Source organism: Heterodontus francisci, chromosome 4 (genome assembly GCF_036365525.1).
Source record: "Heterodontus francisci isolate sHetFra1 chromosome 4, sHetFra1.hap1, whole genome shotgun sequence".
Taxonomy (NCBI): Eukaryota; Metazoa; Chordata; class Chondrichthyes; order Heterodontiformes; family Heterodontidae; genus Heterodontus; species Heterodontus francisci.
In genome coordinates, this window is record NC_090374.1 from 39,658,295 (window position 1) to 39,686,084 (window position 27,790).

The 27,790-nt window shown below is 45.4% G+C and overlaps 1 protein-coding gene across 1 annotated transcript in view; it reads left to right on the top strand.

The window, feature by feature from the left end:
- The window catches only part of LOC137368642 (cadherin-related family member 2-like), a 199,930-nt gene that overhangs the window by 165,545 nt on the left and 6,595 nt on the right, over positions 1–27,790 (top strand). The window contains exons 25-30 of the mRNA XM_068028782.1: positions 2,359–2,424; positions 19,514–19,574; positions 19,688–19,815; positions 21,507–21,620; positions 26,349–26,429; positions 26,538–26,619. Coding sequence (XP_067884883.1) covers positions 2,359–2,424; positions 19,514–19,574; positions 19,688–19,815; positions 21,507–21,620; positions 26,349–26,429; positions 26,538–26,619 — 532 coding nt within the window. The remainder of the gene's footprint in view (positions 1–2,358; positions 2,425–19,513; positions 19,575–19,687; positions 19,816–21,506; positions 21,621–26,348; positions 26,430–26,537; positions 26,620–27,790) is intronic.

The window sequence follows — 27,790 nt, forward strand, 5'->3', positions numbered from 1 at the left end:
TGGTTTAATTATATATCAATGGTTTGATTATATGCAGGTGAAGGGCATTAATTGGTGGTCACAGTTAAGCACTCATAAGCAGACACTTACTGAGACTGGTGGAGGGTTTTGAGTTACACGTTTGTAATCCTTTTTATTTGCACAATAAATGTGAAACCGGGTAAATATCGGCTCCAGCATTATCCTTCCATAACCAGCTTTCTGAAGTTTAACACAAATAAAAGCTAACCCTTTGCTCTTATTTTCCTCTTGAAAGTACTGTACACAAATTTCCTCCATGGCTTTTCTGGTGTCAACAGCAATGTAAGCTACATGTAAATAAATGTCAGAGGTCTTTGTAAAAAGATGTCTCCTAATAGCACCAGGTACAGATCAGGGTCAAATTGCTCCCAAATAAAAACTGGCACTACTGATTCCAGAGCTGCCATTTTGCTAATATCTTCTCAAGGAACAGCCTAGTATTCTCAAGAAAGAACTTTTTAGCATTTTCAATTACAAAAAATGACTTTACTGTTTCTGTACTTGTTGCAAAATGTTGTTAGTCTTTTGCATTTAGCAATGGAGACCCTGCCCAGTACTGTGCCACCCACCCCACCATTTTACAATATGTCTTACGTAAAGGTAGTCAAGGGAAACAACTTCATCCTTTTCAGCTGTTGTAGTCGTTCATCCTGCCCTCTGCTGAACCTCCAGCAATAGTTTCCCTATCACAGAGTAGGAACTATACCCTCCTTCTGACCATACGGCTCCTCCACACCAACTTGAATAAAAATGAAAGTGTTTTAGTTTTACAAAGGGTTGCCAACTCTGGTTGGACATATTCCTGGGGGTGTCATCACATTGGAGGGCTGGCAGCTCTTCAGTCCCAAAAGCACTGCCGGTGGCCACTGTTGGCACTGCACCCAGCCGAGATCTACAGCATGGACGCTGCCCTTGGAAGATAAGTGGAGTGCAGGGTCTCAGGGGCCAGTCAGGCAGACGCTGGCAATGGGGTGGGGGAGGTGTTGGTTGGGGAGGTGGGGTGGGTGTCTTGCCATGGTGGCGGTCTTTGCCACTGGGGGCCTCTCCATGGGCCATGGGATGCCCGATTAGAAGGCCCCCCACCATTCACAGCCCGCATGGAGTCCACCAGGGTTTACCAGGCAGTGTACCCATGCGGTGGAAGGCCCACCTGCCGCTAGAAAATGCCAGTGGCAGCGGGAAGAAGCTCTTAAGTGGCCCTTAATTGGCAACTTAAGGGCCTCAGTTGGCCACTGAGCAGGAAGGCCATTCTCCACCTTCCTCACTGCGGATACAATTCCATGGTGTCGGGAAGGTGACGAGTACTCCACCATTTTACGCCCCCACCCCACCTCCCAATCAACTCCCGAGGCCCCATTAAATTCCTCCCTGTGTGCAAATCACACTAGTGTTTCACAGTGCACATTAATTAGTAAGACAGATGCTTCAGCAAAGACTGATTCATTGAAAGATATTTAATCCACGTAACTTTCTTATTGGTAAGGTTTTCCATGAGTCACATTATGATACTATCAAGCATATTGTAAAACTGTCTCTTGTTTTGTGTTAAAAACTCCAATGAATCGAAGCATGCTTCCTGCTTTTTATATATAAAATGAGATTTGACCAGATCTATTCTGTGAACTAAAATGAAAAACAGATGTTTTTTGGTAATTGAACAGGCAACAAAATATCTGTATCGTGGCAGTATGGGTGCATATGTACCATGTCCTTATAATGATGTTTGATACCTTGTAACATCTTTTTGCAACATTCTCTCCACTTGCCCAGTAGCATGTCAGCTGTGGCTCAGTTAGCAGCACTCTCACTTGCAGAGTCTGAAGGTTGCAGCTTCTGGTCCTGGACTGGAGCACAAAAAATCAAAGCTAACCCTCCAGTGTAGTACTGTTGCACTATTAGAGGTATTGTCTTTTGGATGAGATGTTAAACCAAGGCTCTGTCTGCTCTCTCAGGTGGATGTAAAAGATCCCATGGCACTATTTTGAAGAAGAACTGGGGAGTTATATCTGTGTTCTGATGAAGGGTCACAGACCTGAAACGTTAACTCTATTTCTCTCTCTACACAGATGCAGCCAGACCTGCTGAGTATTTCTGGCCTTTCTGTTATCCCCAGTGTCCTAGCCAATATTTATCCCTCAATCAACATCACAAAAACAAATTTTCTGGTTACTATCACAGTGCTGTTTATGGGAGTATGCTGGGTGTAAATTGGCTGCCACGTTTAATATATTACACCAGTGACTACACATCACAAAGTACTTAATTGACTCTAAAGTGCTTTGGGACATCCTGAGGTTGTGAAAGGAATTATATAAATTTAAGTCTTTCTTTCTTAAGGACCTTGATGGATGTGTACTTCATCTGTGGCAATGGCACTGCTGTAGACCCGGATGTAGTTAGAGGGTAAGTTTTAAATTTGATAATTAGAATAACATTTTTTGAAATTAAAGTCGACGTTATATAAAGTGGAGCTCTTTGAAGGAGACTAGCGGTCAGGAAGGCACTCTGGCTTCATAAATTCCCTTTAGGATTACAGCTGGTTAAATCCATGCCTAAATCTGAGCCATAAAATGAGTTTAACTGGGCAGAAATCAAGCTTTGCTTTTTGGTAAAATCATGGAACCGTTTGACAAACGTTAAGCATCACCATGTGCTATCGAGCAGTACCAGGACAACATTTGGCGTGCTTTTTATTTTGGATGATAAGCAAATACAAGTTTGTGTTCAACTGTTGGACAGTGTGGTTTTAGTTAGTGTGAATCTTTACATTGTTCGTCATGTCAATGATGTGATTATGTTCTTTGAAAAAATGGTAATCAACATAAATTGAAATACAAAGCAAAATTAGGCAGCTTTGATCTATGTTGAATCCTTTGATTTTACAATAGGTCGACCTAAGTTGGGAAGCTATTATTTGATGAGAAGGCCTGGTGCACATATTCATATGGCTGGGGAAGCAGTTATAGTTCGATCTTAAGTTCGGTAACAATCCATTCAATGGTTTCAGCTGATGCAGTGTGAATGGTTGTGATGCCAGCAGGAATGGATCTCTCAGGACACGAGTTCAATATGTGGGCAATGGTCTGACTTGGACGGCCACAGTCATAATTTGAGCTGGTCGTCATGTTCCACTTGTGGAGCAAATTGCCACATCCTCCCTGGCCCGTCCTCAAGTGGTTGAAGGTTGTCCAGATTTTCTGTGGGAGGTTAAAACCTGGGACTTCACCACTTGAGTCAATTTCCAGTTTGCGGTTGGTGATGTTAGCAGTCAACCAGGAGGTGCGCCATCGAGAGGTGAGGCTGTCGTCGGTTTGTAGAGTGTGGCGCGTGTTCCAGTAGGGGCTATGAAATTTCAGGTGAGTGCATGGATTTTTTTTTTTGTCCTGTGTCAATGGGAGTGATCGTTAGCTGTCAGCTGGTGGTGTTCTTTGAGGAGAATGTTTTCCCTGCTGATATCAGGAGTTCAATGTGTGCTAGCACAGGAAACCACTCGAGCCGTGTTGGTCTCAATGTTCCAGGTGGTACCCACCAATTTCTTTATGAGATTGCCTCTCGTCTTGACCTTGGCTCTGGTGTTCTGGAGGTGTTGCCAGTAGGTCAATGTATGGTCAAGAGCAATGCCAAGGTATTATGGCGCTGGGTTGTGGGCGAGTGGTCGACCGTAGAACTGGACATTGTCATGAAGACCCCCACCTGCCAAGAATGAGGCATATTAATTTCATCATATGAACAATATTAAACTGTTTGCTGGAGTGAAGAAATGACTTGTTTAAAGAGATCACCAGACATTTGGCTGGAGGACATTTGCATACTAAGAGACAGTGCTTCGAGAGACAAAGCAACTATTCCCTGGTCCAATTAACCCAAATGGATTTTGATCAGCAGACACTGAAGGTGTAAGAAAGCTCACATTCCAGTGTCTGCTAAGATGGAAAATCCATAAACGCAGGAATGGTTAAACCAGCTGGTCACATGACTAACCTGCTGGCCCAGGCTTTTTGAACTAGACACAGGACAGTTTGAAGACAGACTGCAGATTGCATCTGAACCTGGAACAAGAGACCCTCTCTCCTGGCTAGCTCTCTCTCGCTTTCTCACAAACCTCCGGACCCACTGAGGTCGCTTAAACCTCAAGAGAGAAAAGACTCCTAGATTGAGCCCCAACGAACAGCAAGACTTACCGGCATCCAAAGACTCCACATTGAATTCAAAGGACTGTAAATACACCCAGCTATTGCCTCAAACATCTCCCTTTTACTCTTTATACTTTTTCTGTCTCTATCTGCGTGTGTCTTTATCGTATATGCATGTTAGCGTGGTCATGTTGCCTATTCGTCGTCGTTAACCAAATTAGAGTTTAAGATTAATAAACTCTTAAGTCATCAGCATTTAAGAAGAGCCATGTCTTTGTGGGAAGGAGGTCACTGGTATATATATTGAAGGGGGTCAGTGCAACAACTGATCCCTGTAGCAGCCTGTTGTTGGTTAGTGAGTGGCTGATTTGAACTCCAAGGTGCACACAGAACTGTTGGTTGCTGATTATGGAGTTGATTAGTTGTAGGGTTTTCACACAGCAGATGGGGGTGCGGCAGTGGGGCAGTCGCTGCTTGCAGGATGGGACTCAGTCTGTTTAGCAGGAGGCCTTCCAGGAACATATGTTTTTGAGAGCAGGACGATGGGGCAGTAGCTGCTTGGGTCATTGAGTGGTTTCCCTTGCTAGGCAATGGCCATTATCTTAAGACACAAAGGTTTGTGGAGTTGCGGATAATGATGAGGATTGTCAAAGGATACAGCAGGATATAGATCGGTTGGAGACTTGGGCGGAGAAATGAACATTAATCCGGACAAATGTGAGGTAATGCATCTTGGAAGATCTAATGCAGGTGGGAGGTATACAGTAAATGGCAGAACCCTTAGGAGTATTGACAGGCAGAGAGATCTGGGCGTACAGATCCACAGGTCACTGAAAGTGGCAACGCAGGTGGATAAGGTAGTCAAGAAGGCATACGGCATGCTTGCCTTCATCGGTCGGGGCATAGAGTATAAAAATTGGCAAGTTATGTTGCAGCTGTACAGAACCTTAGTTAGGCCACACTTAGAATATTGCGTGCAATTCTGGTCGCCACACTACCAGAAGGACGTGGAGGCTTTGGAGAGGGTACAGAGGAGGTTTACCAGGATGTTGCCTGGTCTAGAGGGCATTAGCTATGAGGAGAGGTTGTAAAAACTCGGATTGTTTTCACTGGAACGACGGAGGTGGAGGGGCGACATGATAGAGGTTTACAAAGTTATGAGCGGCATGGACAGAGTGGATAGTCAGAAGCTTTTTCCCAGGGTGGAAGAGTCAGTTACTAGGGGACATAGGTTTAAGGTGCGAGGGGCAAAGTTTAGAGGGGATGTGCGAGGCAAGTTTTTTACACAGAGGGTGGTGAGTGCCTGGAACTTGCTGCCAGGGGAGGTGGTGGAAGCAGATACGATAGCAACGTTTAAGAGATATCTTGACAAATACATGAATAGGAAGGGAATAGAGGAATACGGTACCCGGAAGTGCAGAAGGTTTTAGTTTAGGCAGGCATCAAGATCAGCACAGGCTTGGAGGGCCGAATGACCTGTTCCTGTGCTGTACTGTTCTTTGTTCTTTGTTTGCAATGGTGCCTGTGCTGTGGATGTTGGTAAACAGCTTTGGTAGCCACTTCCTTCCCTGTGATCCAATGATATTCAGGAATTCTGGATAAATCCCATCGACTCCTGCTGCTTTGCCTGGTTTGGTAGCTGACAGGGCGCTGTCCACTTCCTCTTGTGTGTAAGGGTTTGAGAAGTCTGTCTGCCCTGGAACAGTTGTGAGAGGCTGTATCAGGGCTGCTTTTACCATCCGCTTATCTTTCCTGCTGACTGGTAACTTTGAGTTTATTAGGAGCTGTGAAGTGACAACATCAACGTTGGCTTTGGACCGCTGGTGTGGTTGTTACACGGCTGCTCCCAGGCCGCGCAGGAGTTTCCATACCTCTCGACTTGAGTTTGTGAAGTCAATGTTCTCCGCTGTTTCCCGCCATCTTATGAGGCATCAAGGGACTTGACGGGTGCTGCTGCCATGTCGGGGTCCTCAGTTTCCCCGTGTTCTTCCAGGAGCCATTCTCCTTCCAGGGTCCAGCAAGGGATGAAGGTTTTTCGGAAGCCCTGGGGAACAAATTTGGTGGCTGCCAGTTTGAGAAGTCGAGGGAAGCACTTGTAGTTTTTGGGGAGGGGTAGGATCCGGTTAATGGTGGTTTCTATGTATCTGCTGTAGGCATCCCAGTTGCCCTTCTGCAGATTCCAGTGTGGTTTTGGCTTTGAATTTATGGATGGTAGTTCAAGGCTGATGTGGTCGAGGCTTGGGCAATGCTGGGAGGAGAAGAAGATGGACAGCACTTGTCGGGAGCACATCAGCAGTCAGCCTGGTTCAGTGAAGCTATGGGGAAAGGGAAAAAAGCAATTTATATGTAAGACATTGTGGTTGGTGAGAATAGTACATGTTTGAAGCGAACTCTGACGAATCCATTGGCAGACGAAGGTTTGCAACGGAAATTATTGATGCAGAGAACAGATGAGAAATTGACGGCAAAACTTGGCTCCTTGCCGCTTAGATTTTCGGTGCTTCGAGTGCTGTTTTAGCTGCAAAATTACACCCAGCACACGTGCGCACACTTCTGGTGTGAGCTGCGCCAGACACCATTTTGGTGAGTGTGTTGGGGCATGTGTAGGCAGAATCTGCCAGAAGTATGCAGGATAGGCAGATATTTTATTAATTCATGGGATGTGGGCATCCTGGCACAACCAGCATTTACTGCCCATCCCTAATTGCCCTTGAGAAGGTGGTGATGAGCCACCTTCTTGAACCACTGCAGCCCATGTGGGTGTAGGTATGTCCACAGTGCTGTTCGGGAGGAAGTTCCAGGATTTTGACCCAACAACAGTGAAGGAACGGTGATATATTTCCAAGTCAGGATGGTTCATGACTTGAAGGTGGTCATATTCTCATGTGCCTGCTGCCCTTGTTCGTTTAGGTGGTAGAGGTTGCAGGTTTGGAAGGTGCTGTCTAAGGAGCCTTGGTGCGTTGCTGCAGTGTATCTTGTAGATGGTACACACTGATGCCACTGTGCATCGGTGATGGAGGGAGTGAATCTTTAAGGTGATGGATGGGATGCCAATCAATCGAGCTGCTTTGTTCTGGATGGTGTTAAGCTTCTTGAGTGTTGTTGGAGCTGCATTCATCCAGTGGAGAGTATTGCATCACATTCCTAGCTTTTGTCTTGTCGATGGTGGGCAGGCATTGGTGAGTCAGGAGGTGAGTTATTCACCGCAGAATTCCCAGTCTCTGACCTGCTCTTATAGCCACAGTATTTATATGGCTACTGCAGTTCAGTTTCTGGTCAACGGTAACCTCCAGGATGTTTGATAGTGGGGATTCATTGATGAGAATGCCATTGAATGTCATGGGAAGACGGCTAGATTCTCTCTTGTTGGAGATGGTCATTGCCTGGCACTTGTGTGGCGAGAATGTTACTTGGCACTTATCAGTCCAAGCTTGAATGTTGTTCAGGTTTTGCTGCGTACAGACATGGACTGCTTCAGTAACTGAGGAGTTACGAATGGTTCTGAGAACAGCAATCAAAGGTGAACATATCACTTCTGACCTTATGATGGAGGGAAAGTCATTGATGAAGCAGCTGAAGATGGTTGGGCCTAGGACACTAACCTGAGGAACTCCTGCAGTGATGTTCTGGAACTGAGATGATTGACCTCCAACAACCACAACCATCTTCCTTTGTGCTAGGTATGACTCCAACCAATGGAGAGTTTTCCCCTGATTCTCATTGACTCCAGTTTTGCTAGGGCTCCTTGATGCCACACTTGGTCAAATGCTGCCTTGACGTCAAGGGCAGTCACTCTCACCTCACCTCTAGAGTTCAGCTCTTTTGTCCATGTTTGGACCAAGGCTGTAATGAGGTAGGAGCTGATTAGCTCTGGCGGAACCCAAACTGAGTGTCAATGAGCAGGTTATTGTTGAGTACGTGCCGCTTGATAGCACTGTCGACGACACCTTCATCACGTTGCTGATGATTGTGTAGACTGATGGGGCGATAATTGGCCGGAATTGATTTCTTCTGCTTTTGTTTCTGGACAGGACATACCTGGGTAATTTTACACATTGTTGGATAAATGCCAGTGTTGTAGCTGTACTGGAACAGTTTGGCGAGAGGCTAGTTCTGAAGCACAAGTCTTCAGTATACAGGCAGGGCCCATAGACTTTGCTGTATCCAGTGCACTCACCCATTTCTTGACATCATGTGGAGTGAATCAAATTGGCTGAAGACTGACGTCAGTGATACTGGGGACCTCAGGAGGAGGCAAAAATAGATAGACAGATAGATAGATAGTTGCAAACATTTCAGCGTTGTCTTTTGTACTGATCATGACACACATCATTCCAGCTAATTAAACAGGCACTGCTGAACCCATGATCAGTGGTGGGAAGCACCCTCCACCCATGCTTTTTAAAGGGATCATGCAGGTCAATGCCCAAGATACTCACAGCAGCCATGATGCCTCCATTCTTTGGCTGTCCACTGTGCCATCAGCATTTGAGACACCATGACAAACCAAAAGGTGGTGACAATGGCTATCCTTTGACAACGTAGCTCATGACTTTATTGCCAAACCTGTGCACATGAAGGCAGCATTCATACAACTAAAGACATGCTGCCACAAGAAATGTGATAGAGCAGACCATGTGGATTTTGTCCACGTCTTGCTGCATTTCTACACGGTCTGCTTCAGTATCTGAGGAGTCGCAAAGGGTGCTGAACATTGTGCAATCATCAGCGAACATCCCCACTTCTGACCTTATGACTGAAGGAAGGTCATTGATGAAGATGGTTGGGCCTAGGACACTACCCTGAGGAACTCCTGCAGTGATGTCCTGGAGCTCAGATGATTGAACTCCAACAACCACAACTGTCTTCCTTTGTGCTAGGTATGACTCCAACCAGTGGAGAGTTTTCCCCCAATTCCCAGTAAATCCAGTTTTGCTAGGACTCCTTGACGCCATACTCGGTCAAATGCTGCCTTGATATCAAGGGCAGTCACTCTCACCTCACCTCTTGAGTTCAGCTCTTTTGTCCATGTTTGAACCAAGGCTGTAATGAGGTCAGGAGCTGATTGGCCCTGCCGGAACCCAAACTGAGTGTCACTGAGCAGGTTATTGCTTAGCAAGTGCTGCTTGATAGCACTTTACTGATAATGGAGAGTAGACTGATGGGGTGGTAAATGGTCAGGTTGGACTTGTCCTGCTTTTTGTATACAGGACATAACTGGGCAATTTTCCACTTTGCTGAGTAGATGCCAATGTTGTAGCTGTACTGGAACAGCTTGGTTAGGGGCGTGGCAATTTCTGGAGCACAGGTCTTCAGTTCTATTGCTGGAATGTTGTCAGGGCCCGTAGCCTTTGTAGTTTCTTGCTATCACACGGAGTGAATCGAATTGGCTGAAGACTGGCATCTGTGATGCTGGGGATTTTAGGAGGAGGCCAGGATGGATCATCCACTCGGCACTTCTGACTGAAGATTGTTGCAAATGCTTCAGCCTTATCTTTCACACTGATGTGCTGGGTTCCCCCAACTTTGAGCATGGGGATATTTGTGGAGCCACCTCCTCCAGTTAGTTGTTTAATTGTCCACCACCATTCATGACTGGATGTGGCAGGACTGCAGAGCTTAGATCTGATCCGTTGGTTATGGGATCGCTTATCTCTGTCTATCACATGCTGCTTACGCTGTTTGGCATGCAAATAGTCCTGGGTTGTAGCTTCACCAGGTTGACACCTCATTTTGGGTATGCCTGCGGCTGCTCCTGGCATGCCCTCCTGCACTCTTCATTGAACCAGGGTTGATTCCCTAGCTTGATGGTAATGGTAGAGTGGGGGATATGCTGGGCCATGAGGTTACAGATTGTGGTTGAGTACAATTCTGCTGCTGATGGCCCACAGCGCATCATGGATACCCAATTTTGCACTGCTAGACCTGTTCGAAATCTATCCCATTTAATACGGTGGTAGTGCCATACAACACGATGAAGGGTATCCTCAATGTGAAGACGGGACTTGGTCTCCACAAGGATTGTGCAGTGGTCACTCCTACCAATACTGTCATGGACAAATGCATCTGTGGCAGGCAGATTGGTGAGGGTGAGGTCACGAGGTCCCAGTCTAGCAGCTATGTCCTTTAGCCCTCAGCCAGCTCGGTCAGTAGTGGTGCTACCGAGCCACTCTTGGTGATGGACATTGAAGTCCCCCACCCAGAGTACATTCTGTGCCCTTGCCACCCTCAGTGCTTCCTCCAAGTGCTGTTCAACATGGAGGAGTACTGATTCATCAACTGAGGGAGGGTGGTTAGTGGTAATCATTAGGAGGTTACCTTGTCCATGTTTGACCTGATGCCATGAGACTTCCTGAGGTCTGGAGTCGATGTTGAGGACTCCCAGGGCAACTCCCTCTCGACTGTATACCACTGTGCTACCACCTCTGGTGGGTCTCTCCTGCCGATGGAACAGGATGGTGATGGCGGTGTCTGGGACATTGTTTGTAAGGTATGATTCGATGAGTATGACTGTATCAGGCTGTTGCTTGACTAGTCTGTGGGACAGTTCTCCCAACTTTGGCACAAGCCCCCCAGATGTTGGTAAGGAGGACTTTGCAGGGTCGACAGGGTGAAGCTATGAATGTGAGGTATGAGTTGTGATTAATGGAGTTTGTTGGCAGGTGAGTGATGGGGCTTTGGTGCATTGAGAAGTGTGTGAGGCAAGTAGGTAGGGTATGGCATTTGAAGAGAAGTTCACTGACTTTTCCCATTCATGCAACGTCATTGAACTCACAGCACTGCATATAGGTCCTTGGGGCTTGACTACTGACAACCGCCATGGCTATCTGCTCAAAACTGCCTTCGCACAGTTTGTCTGGTAGGCCTCCTGGACTTCTCTCTCCTCCTCCGCCAAGGCATCCCGTACAGCAGTGGATGCTTAGTCATCAGGGCTAGGATCATTAGATCGTTGGAGTCTAAAGGAATCATAGGATATCGGGAGTGGGCGGGAAAGTGGGGTTGAGGTCAAGTATCTGTCATGATCTTATTAAATGGTGGAGTAGGCTTGAGGGGCCAAATGACCTACTCCTGCTCCTATTCCTTATGTCCTCATGATCATATGTTCTTAAAAATTTTCTTTTATAATATTCTAATACATAGCATAGCAACAAGTGGTGCATGTGCATGGAAGCTCAAGACTCAAATGAAGAGGAAGTGATTTGTTGGAAATGAATTTTTAGTTCAGATTTGAATTTATATATATATTCAAAATTATTGCAGACTGAAATTTTGTAAACCACCCATTGTTGTGTAGTTTAAAATGGTCAAATTTCAATATACTGGTTACCGGGCTTGCAGGAGTTCCGGGTAACAGTTAAATGCAGCATAAGCATGTATAGGTTAAGGTGCAGTCTGAACCGCAAAAGGCTGGAAGATATTACCGTCATATTTCATTAGAGCAGGCTTATTTTTTGCTTTAAAACTGAGGCACACCACCATCAAGCTGTCATTAGAAACTACTTATACTAAGCTTTGAACTTCAGTAGATTCCTAAGATAATGAAAGCAAAATACTGCGGATGCTGGAAATCTGAAACAAAAACAAGAAATGCTGGATTCACTCAGCAGGTCTGGCAGCATCTGTGGAAAGAGAAGCAGAGTTAACGTTTCGGGTCAGTGACCCTTCCGAAGAAGGGTCACTGACCCGAAACGTTAACTCTGCTTCTCTTTCCACAGATGCTGCCAGACCTGCTGAGTGAATCCAGCATTTCTTGTTTTTGTTGCCTAAGATAATGATGTCGACTTAGTGATGACATTGTGCCAGACATTGTGCTGAATATCAGGCTAGCACTACAGTCAAACTTGTGAGGCTGGCAAAGTACCTTGTAATTAATGAGGTTTCGCCTTACCTGTATTTGACCCCTCCCAATTTTACTCCGACACAACAAGCTTCGAGAGCAACTTGTTTTATTCCATTGTACAATTCTGCACTTCCTGGAGCCTTTCTTGGAATTTGTGATGGAGCTCGTCTGTGAATGCCAAAAAAAATCAGTGCACTGCAGTTTGTTATGACTGGGCTAAAACTCATTAAATTCATATGGTGAAACTAGTTAATCTGTTAAAATAAAGATCTGTCATACTGAAGTGTACAGTTAGCAAGAGGTTTTCAAAGCTGAATCAACCACTGTTTGGTTTGTAATATGAGGTTGATACTTTTTTTTGTGTGAAATCTTTCAAAAAAAGTGGATTTATTTCCATCTGGTTACAAGGGATGGAATCTTAGTTTTTCATCAGCGATCGGGACCATTTCCAGGTCCCAAACCGGATGGTTTCTGAGGGCCGCCCACCTGCACAATTTTCCTGGAGGCAGCCAATTAATAGGAAGCCTCTGGGACCCCCATTCAATTAAAGCCAGTGGGCTGGCTACACAGGCTTTAATGGAGATTTGTTGTTGCTTCCGCTTACACATGCTAACTGACTGTGCAAGGGGACTATTGCATCACTTCCTGTGATGACATACATATTAGCATAAACATATATTTAAATTATTATATTTAACATACTAATAAATACACTATCACAACAGCCACTGCTGCCAGTCCATCACTGGGGAGGGGGATCCCCTCCACTGGATGGCCTGCAGCCGCAGCTGTGATTTTCTTGCACCTGCGGCTCTGAGGGTGGAGGGATTTAAAGGAGGTATGGATGGCACCCCCCTGCCTGCTGCCGGAAGGCTGCCTCCAGTCACCTGCTGGGCTTCGGCCTCAGTGGGGAGCCTGTTTGCCGTTTTACAGTTTTTTACGAATAAAGTATATTTTGGAAATAAAAAAAAAATGTGCTCCCAGGTTGAGACTAACCCATTGCACTTAGGGTGTGTTGACGTCTGCGATGTCCCCAAATGCGGGATACTCGACTGCAAAATGTATGGTAGTGGGAGACTGCATTTGCACTCTTCCCCTGGCTTTACAAATAAAAATGAGAATTGATTTACTTGTTTAAAAAAAAGTCTGCCGCTGGTAAGATCCTGGCAGCAGGCACCCAATTGCTACTGTTTAGCTACCTGCTCCTGCCAGGTGGGTATTGATGACAGTCTCACCCTGTCTCCAGCAAGCTCACTCGGAGCCATCTGACACGAGATTTTATAAAACCCCTCCCGCCTCCAAAGGCACCTCTATGCGGCTAATGAGATTCCGCCCAAGATGTCTGTTGGCAATGTTTTGACAAAAATTGGACTGTCATACCTGCTTTTATATCCGACATGAACTGTCTTACATCTATGACTGAGCATAAATAACATTTTGAATCTATGTTGAATTCCGCTTCATTATTGACTTTTGAGATCCCGAAAGCTACACCAGGGCTGGGAAGATAGTGACAAGTAAACTGATGTTCTGCAAAAAGTATTTTTTTGTAATAACTCAAAGTTGGTATTCTGCCAGTGATATCAAACTGGATAGGGGGTAACAGGTTACAATCCTGGAAGGACATTAGTGAGCCAGTTCAGGCAGCTTTCATGACAAAGAACAAAGAACAAAGAAAATTACAGCACAGGAACAGGCCCTTCGGCCCTCCAAGCCTGCGCCGATCCAGATCCTCTATCTAAACCTGTCGCCTATTTTCTAAGGGTCTGTATCTCTTTGCTTCCTGCCCATTCATGTATCTGTCTAGATACATCTTAAAAGACGCTATCGTGCCCGCGTCTACCACCTCCGCTGGCAACGCGTTCCAGGCACCCACCACCCTCTGCGTAAAGAACTTTCCACGCATATCCCCCCTAAACTTTTCCCCTCTCACTTTGAACTCGTGACCCCTAGTAATTGAATCCCCCACTCTGGGGAAAAAGCTTCTTGCTATCCACCCTGTCTATACCTCTCATGATTTTGTACACCTCAATCAGGTCCCCCCACAACCTCCGTCTTTCTAATGAAAATAATCCTAATCTACTCAACCTCTCTTCATAGCTAGCGCCCTCCATACCAGGCAACATCCTGGTGAACCTCCTCTGCACCCTCTCCAAAGCATCTACGTCATTTTGGTAATGTGGCGACCAGAACTGCACGCAGTATTCCAATTGTGGCCGAACCAAAGTCTTATACAACTGTAACATGACCTGCCAACCCTTGTACTCAATACCCCGTCCGATGAAGGAAAGCATGCCGTATGCCTTCTTGACCACCCTATTGACTTGCGTTGCCACCTTCAGGGAACAATGGACCTGAACACCCAAATCTCTCTGTACATCAATTTTCCCCAGGACTTTTCCATTTACTGTATAGTTCACTCTTGAATTGGATCTTCCAAAATGGATCACCTCGCATTTGCCCTGATTGAACTCCATCTGCCATTTCTCTGCCCAACTCTCCAATCTATCTATATTCTGCTGTATTCTCTGACAGTCCCCTTCACTATCAGCTACTCCACCAATCTTAGTGTCATCTGCAAACTTGCTAATCAGACCACCTATACTTTCCTCCAAATCACTTATGTATATCACAAACAACAGTGGTCCCAGCACGGATCCCTGTGGAACACCACTGGTCACACGTCTCCATTTTGAGAAACTCCCTTCCACTGCTACTCTCTGTCTCCTGTTGCCCAGCCAGTTCTTTATCCATCTAGCTAGTACACCCTGGACCCCATGCGACTTCACTTTCTCCATCAACCTACCATGGGGAACCTTATCAAACGCCTTACTGAAGTCCATGTATATGACATCTACAGCCCTTCCCTCATCAATCAACTTTGTCACTTCCTCAAAGAATTCTATTAAGTTGGTAAGACATGACCTTCCCTGCACAAAACCATGTTGCCTATCACTGATAAGCCCATTTTCTTCCAAATGGGAATAGATCCTATCCCTCAGTATCTTCTCCAGCAGCTTCCCTACCACTGACGTCAGGCTCACCGGTCTATAATTACCTGGATTATCCCTGCTACCCTTCTTAAACAAGGGGACAACATTAGCAATTCTCCAGTCCTCCAGGACCTCACCCGTGTTTAAGGATGCTGCAAAGATATCTGTTAAGGCCCCAGCAATTTCCTCTCTCGCTTCCCACAGTAACCTGGGATAGATCCCATCCGGACCTGGGGACTTGTCCACCTTAATGCCTTTTAGAATACCCAACACTTCCTCCCTCCTTATGCCGACTTGACCTAGAGTAATCAAACATCTGTTCCTAACCTCAACATCCGTCATGTCCCTCTCCTCGGTGAATACCGATGCAAAGTACCAGTGACCATTGTTTCTGATGTTAGCCCACCAATTATCAGATTGATTGAATGCAGTTTTGCCATCTTATAAGAACATTGGCTTTAGTATTCCAACAAATTTATGTTAAGGAACCAGATGGGCTCGCTGAACTCCTTAAATAGGAACTGCCTGGATTTACCTTGGGAGCAAATGATGCCTAAGTGGTGCTCACCAAACTGCCTTACACCTAATGTTTGGATTGAATTTGAGATTATCTTCCCAATCCTTGATCAGGATGCACACAAGGAATTGAGTCAATGAATTATCCATCCATCGCAGAGAAAGTCAGACAACAAGTTGTGCTCCAGCAACTATTTATTGGCTACAAGAACACAACTTAAAGTTCAACTTTGTGGCCTGGTGTTTCCTCTGCAATTACACTCAGAGATACACATAACCTGGGCGCAAACCAAACTCTATGGCTTAAAAGCTTGGGTCCAACAACAATAACAACATATTACAATGCACCTGTATCTCCCTGATTTTTTATAGCCATTCACCAAACCCTTTAGCTAAATGAATCCCCACCTACAAAAATGGCCAACATCCCCAACTCTCAAGGTTAAGGTCTGTCGGAGGTGCCGCCTGTTATTCACGGCATTAAAGCAAAGTCTCATCTGCCCTTTCAGGTGGACATAAAAGATCTCCTGGCACTATTTGAAGAAGAGCAAGGGAATTCTCTCCGGTGTCCTGGAAAATGTATATCCTCCGTCAACAACACTAAAACAGATTATCTGGTCATTAACTCATTACTGCCTGTGGAATATGACTGTGCACAAATTGGCTGCTGCATTTACCACATTACACCAGTGACTACACTTCAGAAAGTACTTAATTGGCCATAAAGTGCTTTAGAACATCCTGTGATCGTGAAAGATGCATTATAAATACAAGTCTTTCTTCTCTTCATATCCGTATGAATGGCATGTTTGAGTCAATCACTTTCTTTCCCTGGGATGCAGATCCTAGCTTCTGGAGTGTCAACTTCATGTCCTCCCATAAGTGACTGGGTTATCAGTTCCACTTGTATCTTTGGCACGAACTGAACCCACCTTATGCATAAGCAATGATATCTGAGCTGCCTTGCCTCTCACCTTTCTTTGTCTGAAACATTTGTTCAGTTAATTAACACATTTATATCTTCCTGTAACTGGTGAATGAAGCTACAATTTAACTTCTAACCTTTGACCAACTGTCCTAAAGTTACCTTGTACTGGTAGAAGTACCTTTCTCATCTGCTGGATGAATAATCTTCCAGAAGAATCCAATGAATCTTTTTCTAACTTCCAAGAGAAACTAAAAATATAAGAAACACAAAGAAAGACTTCTTCTATTAGTACTTCTGCAATAAACCAATTCTAACAAAGACCAAGAGCATCTCCTACTACTAACGGGGGAGGTGGGGAGCGGGTGCAAATCCATCTATTTTTATTTCATTAATTTCAAGGAGAAACCCACTCCAAACAAGGAATCTGTGACTTTTTTTTTATTCGTTCATGGGATATGAGCATCGCTGGCAAGGCCAGCATTTATTGCTCATTCCTAATTGCCCTTGGGAAGGTGATGGGAAGCCACCTTCTTGAACTGCTTCAGTCTATGTGGTGCACGTACTGCCACAATGTTGTTAGGGAGAGGGTTCCATGGTTTTGAGCCAGTGACAATAAAGGTACGGCAATATTGATCCAAGTCATGTTGGCATTCGGCTTGGAGGGGAACTTGCTGGCTGTGGTCTTCCCATGGGCGGCACAGTGGCGCAGTGGTTAGCACTGCAGCCTCACAGCTCCAGGGACCCGGGTTCGATTCCGGGTACTGCCTGTGGGGAGTTTGCAAGTTCTCCCTGTGTCTGCGTGGGTTTTCTCCGGGTGCTCCGGTTTCCTCCCACAAGCCAAAAGACTTGCAGGTTGATAGGTAAATTGGCCATTATAAATTGTCACTAGTATAGGTAGGTGGTAGGGAAATATAGGGACAGGTGGGGATGTTTGGTAGGAATAGGGGATTAGTGTAGGATTAGTATAAATGGGTGGTTGATGTTCGGCACAGACTCGGTGGGCCGAAGGGCCTGTTTCAGTGCTGTATCTCTAATCTAATCTAATCTAATATACGTGCTGCCCTTGTTCTACAAGGTAGTAGAGGTCCCGGGTTTGGAAGATGCTATCGAAGAAGCCTTGGTGAATTGCTATAGTGCATCTTGTAGATAGTACACACTGTTGCCACTGTGTGCCGCAGGTGGAGAGGGTGAATGTTTAAGGTGATGGATGAGCTGCTAATCCAGCGGGCTGATTTGTCCTGGATAGTGTCGAGCTTCTTGAGTGTTGTTGGAGCTGCCTCATTCAGGCAAGTGGGGAGTATTTCACCACACTCCTGACTTGTGCCTTGTAGATGGTGGACAAATTTCGGGGAGTCAGGAGGTGAGTTACTCGTTGCAGAGTTCCCAGTCTCTGGCCTGTTCTTGTAGCCATAGTATTTATGTGGCTGGTCCAGTTTAGTTTCTGGTCAATGGTGACCTTAGGATGTTGATAGTTGGTGATTCAGCAATGGTAATGCTGTTGAGTGTCAAGGAGAGATGTTTAGACTCTCTCTTGTTGGAGATGGTCATTGCCTGACACTTGTGTGGCACTAATGTTACTTTCCACTTATCAGCCCAAGACTGAATGTTGTCCAGGTCTTGCTGCACGCGGGCAGAGACTGCTTCATTATCTGAGGAGTTGCAAATGAAACTGAAAACTGTGCAATCATCAGCGAATGTCCTGGCTTCTGCCTTTATGTTGGAGGGAAGATCATTGATGAAGATGGTTGAGCCGAGGACACTACCCTGAGGAACTCCTGCAGCAATGACCTGGAGCTGAGATGATTGGCTTCCAATAGCCACAACCATCTTCCTTCGTGCTGGATATGATTCTGGCCAGTGCAGAGTTTTGACCCGATTCCCATTGACTTCAACTTTCCCAGGGCTCATTGATGCCGTACTATGTCAAATGCTGCCATTGAACTAGTTGAGTTGCTTCTGCAGAGAGCCTGCGTGGACATGATGGGCCAAATGACCTTCTTCTGCTTGTAACATTCTATGATGTCAAGGATAGTCACTCTTACCTCACCTCTGGAATTCAGCTCTTTTGTCCATTTTTGGACCAAGGCTGTAATAAGGTCTGGAGTTGAGTGGAACCTGGAAAAATTCAAACTGAGCATCAGCGAGCAGGTTATTGTTGAGTAAATGTTGCTTACTGTCAGTGCCACGTTTCATCACTTTGCTGGTGAATGAGATTAGAGTGCTGGGGCGGTAATTGGCCGTATTGGATTTGTTCTGCTTTTGGTGGACAGGACATTCTTGGGCAATTTTTCACTTTGTCGGATAGATGCCAGTGTTGTAGCTGTATTGGAAAAGTTTGGAAAGGGTTACAGCTAGTTCTGGAGCACAAGTCTTCAGCACTACAGCTGCAATGTTGTTGGGACCCATACCCTTTTCTGTCTCCAGTGCACTCAGCCATTTCTTGATATGACATAGTGTGAATCAAAGTGGCTGAAGACTGGCTTCTGTGATGCTGGGGAACTCAGGAGGAGGCCGAGGTGGACTGAGATGTATCAGGATAGCTTGCACCTATTCTTTGAATCAGCCCCAGCAGTCCATGTGACATTTGTCAAAAAGATAGAGCTCCATTTTGTGTCAAAACATAAACATTCAGAGTGCTTGGGACATCTTTGAGTTGGTGAAGCATTCTTGAGGGTTTTCGGACTTTGAGCCTTGTTCCCAGATGATCCAGCAAGGAGTCTTGCACAAATATGAAGGGATGTGACATGTTTATGTCTCACCAGGACTTTTATTGAGGTCTGGGATAATGGCTTCTCATGCTAGTAAGGAATGTCTGTTGTATAAACTTGCCTTAATGGAATAACTAACATATAAACTCTGTAGCTTAATTGCTTAAAAGCCTGTGTACCAGTACAGTACCTAAGAAGACAGAAGAAATATAATCTTGGCTCATTCCATTTTTTTTCGTCAGAAAGTCATTACCTGAACATTCTTTTTCGTCTGTACAACTCAAGTTTTTTCCTAAGTTTTTTAGAACATAAAAAAAATACTGACAGGATATTTTCCATGTTCTTGAGATTAACCGAAGTATCTTTATTTTTAGAGAGATAGAACAAAATGTTTCTGCTCTCTCCAGACTTATTGACACGGGTTTGATAACTGTGGTAAGTGAATTTATATTTTAATTGGTCTTTCTCATTATGCCACATTTTTAACTATTGTATTCCTAGAACTGCAAATCATCTAGGAGTATAATTCAATTTCTCTTTAATTCCAGGGTTCTCATTCCTCTCATCTGCAAACTGACAGCAAGGATGTCTTGCACCGAGTGATTTTTGTATTAGCGGCTGCCAATATAATTTCGATTACATTGGCTGCCTTTATCCCTATGTGTATTCGACAAAGGTCAGTTACTATAACCAATTCTTGGGTATGGGGAGGTTAGAGAACCAGGAATGAATTATAACCTGGAAATGATAATGAGTAATATCATCCTATGAACGGTTAATGCTTTTGTATGAAAACCCTTTCTTCCATTTTAACGGAGGTTTGTTCCTTTCACATCACCAGCGGAAAGAAAAATTTGATCTGGATGACTCAAGCGTTTATATAATAACATTGCTTGCAGTACTTTCCAAGCTTTAGAAAAAGATAAAGGGGGGCCACAATTCTGTAGTTATCCTTCAGTTTTTCTCCTGCTCTCGTTAAGTTGCTGTGTTGGGTAGAGTTGGGATTTGGTTTCACTGGCATTGGCTGCCCTCCAGTATATTACCCAAGTGGTCAAGCTTTATGTCTGACCCGAGACAATGAAAGGGGAGAAATTCAGCATCAGTATATCTGTTTTATCTGTTGAGAGGAACCAATTTCTTGTTGCAATGTCCTGAGCCCGATCTGCCCCGAAGTATGCTAGTTGCAAATTGGAAACCAGTATATTCTAGTTGTGCAGGGTGCCTGCCTATAAGAGATGGTAAGCAACTTGCATATGCAAATTGATGTTGTCAATGAAAATTAAAATAACAAGACAGGTAAAATGGACTGCCAATTTGCTATCACAAAAGCAAAACACTGCGATGCTGGAAATCTGAAAAAAGACCCGAGAAACATTAACTCTGTTTCTCCACAGAGGCTGCCTGGCCTGCTGAGTATTTCCAACATTTTCTGTTTTTCATCCCAATTTGCTATCCATTGTTTTAGATTGTTGCACAAAGTCAAAATGAACCCTTAGTTTATCATCAGCTGCAAATCTGACCAGTTTGAATTAGGTTTCTGAGTCCAAATCGCTGAAGTAAGTTATAAACAGTAGTGATCACACCACTGAGTCGTGGGACATTCCACTCAGTATCCGATCTAGCTCCTTTAATAAATACCTGTTCAGTCAATTAATTATCTGTCCCCAAGAATTACTCCACAACTCTAGTTTAAATCATAACCATTCATGCAGAACTTTATCAAGTACACCTGATAGTCGAGGGAGAACACATTGAAGGGTTTTCCAAAGTCCATTTGAGATGCCATCTTCTGTTTTTGCCACTCTGATCACCCTTAAAATATGTTTCCGCAGTAGGTTGAGATTTTCACAAGCTCTAGGATTGGGGTATAGGCTCAAGCTTAAACAAGGATGTTTAACCTGGATGTAAACCAGCGATTTAGACATGTATAATGGACTGCCTGGAGAGGCAGTAGAGGTAGACAGTTGCTTGGGCTGGAATTATCTAGAAAGCCTTTCAAACGGGGCGTTGTTTCAGCATTCTGTCTTTGAAGGAATTCTGTTGCCTGTTTTTGGCACTCAATCTAACAGCCTGACTGGCAACTAACAAAATTATCGAAATAGGCCAGAGTATGACTGGCAGGCAGCCACTATGAAAACATATATTGCATTTGAAAATTAGCTCATTATGGTACTGGCTGTGTATGTTAAACATTATAAAACCATGCTGTTTTAGCAAAAATAATACAATTGCAATTTGATTCAAAATCAGAACTAAAGTAAATCGTTTTGTAGCTATTCAATAGCCTCATGAGGACCAGCTTTAGATGGTAAAAAAAAGTAAATTATACATCTGCAAAAACTTAATTTCTGCATCATTTTTTTCTAGGTATCAACGTAAATTGAAAGCAGCTTCAGCAATGAGTGCAACAGTTCTGACCTCTGTGAAAAGTAATCCCATGATTGGTGATGTACCTGGAACAAACATGCACACTTCCGAAGGGTAAAGTAAAAGATTAACTTCACTGATTTGATGGGCAAAATATTCTGAAACTCCATACCACAGGCAAATCCTTGCAAGCACAGAAATGCTTAATGGGCTAGATTTTGCTGATAAAATAACCGCGTCTGAACGATGCACATCATGATTAATGTGCAAAACAGCCATTAACCTGTAGTGAGGAAGAGACAACCTGTAAATTGCAATTCACCATAAGTTGCTTCCGATTTGCACCACTCTGCCGCTAGTGTTGCGAAAATGGCATCTCGTACTTAACCTCCCTGTGAGGTTCATGAAGTTGCTGCATGAGCACATTAATTGTCCATTAAACATGCCAGTGAAAGTTAAGTCTAGTAATTAACAGAGTAAGTGCCATTTTAACAACATGATAATTGTTACTCTCTGACAATCAACCTTTCTTGCCCAGAAAGTAAACAATTCTAAGTGCAGAATCTCATTCTTTCTGGTTGTGAATTGTTTTAGATTTTAAAAATACTAAAATTTAAGGGTTTATAGTTTCCGTCTTACTTTTCCTTTCTGTCTTTTTTTCTTCATGTCCCTTAATCCACTCTTTTTTTCCTCTCACTTTGTCCTCGAATTTAGCCTGGAGATGCATTCCGTAGGGGGAGTACTGTTTTGAGGTCAGGGAGCGTGGACAAAAAGGTTTCCAGAATGTCCTGCAGTTTTTACTGGGCTAATTTAAAGGTGTTTCTGTTGGTTTCCTGGCCAAAGACAGCCTATTGGGTGAGGAAGCCTACAGCACAAGGCCGCAGCTGAGAAGGGCAGGTAGATGTAGTGGTGGGGTGGGGGGCTCCTGGGTGCTTTCGTTTGTAGGGGATGTCGGGATCATTTGGGGGATTGGGGGGGAGGGAGGTCAAATGATAGTCAGGGGTGTCCGATAGCGGTTGGGGGTCCAATGGTGGTCAAGAAGAGGGGATGATGGTTGGTTGGGACTCCGGTTGTGGTGGAGAATGGGGACGGTGCAGAAGGTGAGCAGATGGTGGACTGGGAGAGCAGATAGTGTGAGGAGAGAGCAAATAGATCAATGGGAGGGGATGGGGTGTGATTTATTGGGTACCTTGTTGGGCCTGGAGGAAACACTGCTGCTCCACTTGGCCCACAAGCAATGCTGTAAAGGCACTTAGCTCATGACCAGCTCTTGAGTTAAAAATAGAATGACAGCTAAAATGAAGACAGGTAGCCTCATTATAATATTTAAATAACCAGCTTGCCTCCCATCAGAATGGATGCCCGCACCTCTCTCTCAAGGCTCATAGGAATCTCGCTGCCAGGCCGGGAAGGACCAGGACCAGGAACAGGGACAGTCTCCAAGCCCCTGGTCCCTCTTTCGCCTAGCCACTGCTGCGCCCAACTGATGGCCGTGGCGAGGGTTTGCAGGTCAGCACGGAGCATTGGAATCTGGCTTTCCAAGATGGCTACTGTTGCCTGGGACATGGCAGCTGTCACGGCCTGGATGGACTCCCACATTGGCTCCGTATGACCTGTGGCATCTCCGCCAGATGTTGCCTTGATTGTTCCTGCAGCTCCAGCATGCCCTGTGCTGTTGACAACAGAGGGTCATCATCAGCCTGGGGCTCAGCATGGGCCTGACTACACACAGTCCTCCGACTCTCAGGGGCCTCGGCTGTCTCAGCCTCAGTCAGCTGTTCGGGTGCCTATGCAGTGCTTTTACCAGCTTGTGACCCAGACTCTAAAGCCGCGGATTCCCATTGTGGTGACGGTACCTGCGCTGGTGGAAGGTGCAGGAGTTTCATGGGATGCTGCATCCCATGACGAGGGAAGGGACAACCTCAGAGGTGCGGGAAGTCTCCAGGGCCTGAAGTTCTGAATCAGAGTGTCACCCTGAAAGATACAATGTGAAGAGCGCAGTTTTAGTTTTTATGGTGCACATGCAATGATTATGACAGCATTATCTCAAACAATGAAATGTTCTCAGTAATCATTGTGTTTGTCAAATGGCTGTATTTTCACTGAGGACCCCAAGCTCCACTTCTGCAACGGCACATTCTCTCTGAATGGCAGCTAGCATCAGGGCCTCCTCCTCTGCCTGTGTCAACAGTCGCATGTCTGGCACCCCTCGACCAATCCTGGAGGCCTCCTGCGCATTGTGGGTCCTCTTAACCTGGAGGAGCAAGGAGGCAGATATTGAGCATTGCCAAACAACAACACTGCACATGTCACAACAGGGGCGCTGGACCCAAAGGTGGGGGAAGCTCAGTCTGTACTACTGACTCAGCCTGTCATGTAGGTGCCATTCTCTGAGCAGCAAACAAGGGTGAGTTATTTCATGCACATGCAGCCATTCATGTAGCATTATTACACCCTGCCCGACCTCCGTGTCTTTGGCATGTGTAAACCGTGGCGCGGAGTCAACTCCCCCTTGTCCCCTTTATCCCCTGCACCCACTTGATCCTGGCCGTCACGTGGGACTGAAGTCCTCTTAATTCCGGCTCAGGCTGGGTGTTTGGAATATCGGATTTCAAGAGAGCCACCCTCCAGCTTAATCCACAGCTACAGTTAATGGCTGAGTACAAAGAGGAGGAACTCAGTCCTTTCTTTAACTATCAATTTACTTTATTCACGTTGTTGTACAATGTAAGAATAAGGCTTATACACTTAGACAAAAGCATACAACTCCAACTGAGTTATACAGTTAATAACAAAACTAGCTAGAAATCATAGGCACACCCACTAGGTTCCTCTGACCTTTCCCTGACCTAGTCACAGAATACAAAGGATATTACCCGAAAAAGGGAGAGTTAACGCTGGTCAGGCGTTCCATTCTCTCGCTCTCTTCTACGTCGTCGCCGCATCGCTCATGCAGGGTCTTCCACTTCCACGATTGTTGATCTCCGGAGTTTTCGCTGGCTCTATGCCCAAAAAGCTCTATTCTTATCTTCCCTCTTATCCGTCCAAATCTGAGCTGTGTCTTTCTGGTTGGCTTAAGCCTGCTCACCTCGTTCACAGCTTCTCTTAATTGGCCCAGGCCCAAAGACCCCGGTATCACACCGTGTCCAAATAAGGCCCTTTTCCTGTGATCAATCCTTTGTCTTGTCTCATAAAGTAATTAGTTCAAACTGGTTTTTACCAGCACAGGCCAGTGTCCGAGCTCCAGGTTACTACAGGTCAAACAATCCCAGCAGTTTGTAACTGATTCTGTGTTTCTTACAGCCCCTGGCCAACACATGGCAGTGGCACCCATGTGCCATTCTGTGTGGGGACACCCAGGTCAAGCGGAGCCATGCAACAAAGTAGCACTTACCTTTGCTGAGCACATCAGACTGTTCACCCTCTTGCAGCACTGGGCCCAGTCCTGGTGGATGGCCCCACGGCTGCTTACCTCCTCTGCAATCTCCATCAGGCTTGCTTGGTCAGGCAGGAAGTCCTCTTCTTACCATCGCTGGGGAAAAGGACCTCCTGCCTTGTCCGTGCAACCTGGAGGAGAGTGAGCAGGGAGGCACCGCTGAACCATCGGGCCACCCTTCCTCGCACCTCTGCTATCTTGTGTGCCTTCCTGGGTTCGGTTTGCAGATGCACCTGAACAGATTATTCTGTGCTGCCTGGTCAGCTCCTAGAGCAATGTTTTAAAAGAGATTTTGAATGAATGCAGGGCTGGCTGCCGTTTAAATATGGCGCCAGCACCTGCTGACTTATCAGCTGACGGCATTCACATCAGCGTCTGGCCTGCGCCCTTCACGCCATTGGGGTGGGGTCAGCCTGACCCGGGCATGCTAATGAGCTGCCATGCTTAGGATCATGGTGGCTCTGCAATGTGCGGCCCATACGGGCGGGCCGTGGCTTGTAAAATTCAGCCCTAAACCACCTTCCCAATTGCCACCATTCCTGCCAACCACACCCACCCTCCAGCACCCAGCCCTGATCTCCAATCTCACTCCCGAGATCCCCAACCCCTGACCTCCAGAATTCCGAACTTCTGATCATCCTCTCCCCAGCCCTGAGATTCCCAACCCCCACCCTCAAGGGGGTCCCCAATCTCCCTCCCACCGAGGCCCACAATCCCTCCCCCACCCAAAACCATCACTTACCTGTAGGCCACTATGGCACTAACAGCAGCCCTAAATTCCACCAGTTGCCATCGTGGCCTCCTTCTACTGCGCCGTTCATGTGCAACAGGGTCTGAGCCCCAACTTGTGGGACACTCCTGTGTTTTGGGCCACAATCTCCTGGGTGGCTCTCTTTGTCATTAGATATCTATTTCAAACAAAACAAGAGGAAATCATTTTTCACCTACCTATGATTTCTTTCCTGAGCTTCCACGGCAGTTGTTCCACCTGGTAGGCCATTAAAATGGAGTCATGGTCCTGTCTATGAAATAGACCCCGACTTAAATAAGGCGTGCGGGTGTCTCAGCCACCTATTAAACCAGAGGCAGGAAGACAGTGTGAAAAATCAGCTTTGAATTTACCACTAGTTTCTGTCGGGTGGAGGTAATTAAACGCCCTCCTCTCACGTTCATGGATGAGATCCTCTGTTCGATATTTAAGAGAAATTGTACTTCAGTGGAAGTGCTGAACAGAGGGAATCTTCACAAAGACATTTATGATGCTGCTACACATAGTTATTGGAGGAATTCTTACTCCACTACCAGTCCCACATAAAGGAAGCTGCACTATAGCTGGGATATTGCCCCACCTTTTAACTGTTAGTTGATTTAATAAGGAAGTCATTATTTTACATATTTTCCTTCAGATCCAACCCAATTTGGAATAAAATTCTGTTCAGTGAAGTAACCAGCTGTTTCAATGATGAAGCCTGCTTGGACCAGAAAAGGTTTGTATTCTCGCTCCTTTGGAAGGCAGAAATTGAAACCGATCTTTAAAATAACTTGATTTATTACAATGCCAAAGCTAACAGTTATGTAATATGTTATGAATGCAGTTTGAACTCTCTTGATGATAATGTCATTGCTGATGAGAAGGATTACTTTAATATTCGGAAACCTGGCACCCACAAATACCAGGTAATTTAATAAATTGTTGAAAGCATTATTATTAATTTGAAGTCACGCTGTGTTAGTAGCAAACACATTACCATGTTGAAATGTGATTTCTCTGTCAACCTTTAGTTTATTCATTAATAGAATGTGGATGTTTCTGGCAAGCCAGCATTTATTGCCCATACCTATTGCCCTTGAGAAGGTGGTGGTGAGCTGCCTTCTTAAACGATTGCAGTCCATGTGATGAAGGTACTCCCATTGTGCTGTTAAGGAGGGTGTTCCAGGATCTTACCCAGCGACAGTGAAGGAACGGTGACATAGCTCCAAGTCAGAATGGTGTGAAACTTGGAGGGGAACTTGAAGGTGGTGGTGTTCCCATGCGCCTGCTGCCCTTGTTTTTCTAGGTGGTAGAGGTCACGGGTTTGGAAGCTGCTGTCGAAGGACCCTTGGTGCGTTGCTGCAGCACCTCTTGTAGATGGTACACACTGCTGCCACTCCGCAGCAATGGTGGTGGGAGTGAATGTTTATGGTGTTGGATGTGATGCCAATCAAGCAGGTTGCTTTGTCCTGGATGGTGTCGAGCTTCTTGAGTGTTGTTGGAGCTGCACCCATCCAGGCAAGTGGAGAGTATTCCATCACATTCCTGACTTGTGCTTTGTAGTTGCTGGACAGGCTTTGGGGAGTCAGGAGGTGAGTTACTTACTACAGAATACCCAGCCTTTGATCTGCTGTGGTAGCTAGTTTATTTATTATGTGGCTGGTCCAGTTAAGTATCTGACCAATGGTGACCACCAGAATGTTAATAGTAGGGGATTCAGCGATGGAAATGCCATAGAATGTCAAGGGGAGGTAGTTAGATTCTCTCTTGTTGGAGATGGTCATTGCCTGGCACTTGTGTGGCACTAATGTTACTTGCCATTTATCAGCCCAAGCCTGGATATTGTCCAGGTGTTGCGGCATGCAGGCACAGACTGCTTCATTATCTAAGGAATTGTGAAGGGAACTGAACACTGTGCAATCATCAGCGAATATACCCACTTCTGACCTTTGTTGATGTTGTGAGTAGGCTGATTGAGCTGTAATTGTCCAGATTGGATTTGTCCTGCTTTTGGTGGACATTAAAGGCATTAGCCAATTTAAAAACACAGCTTAATTCTTACAACTGAATAGCAGAGTAAGGAATTTTATACAAAGA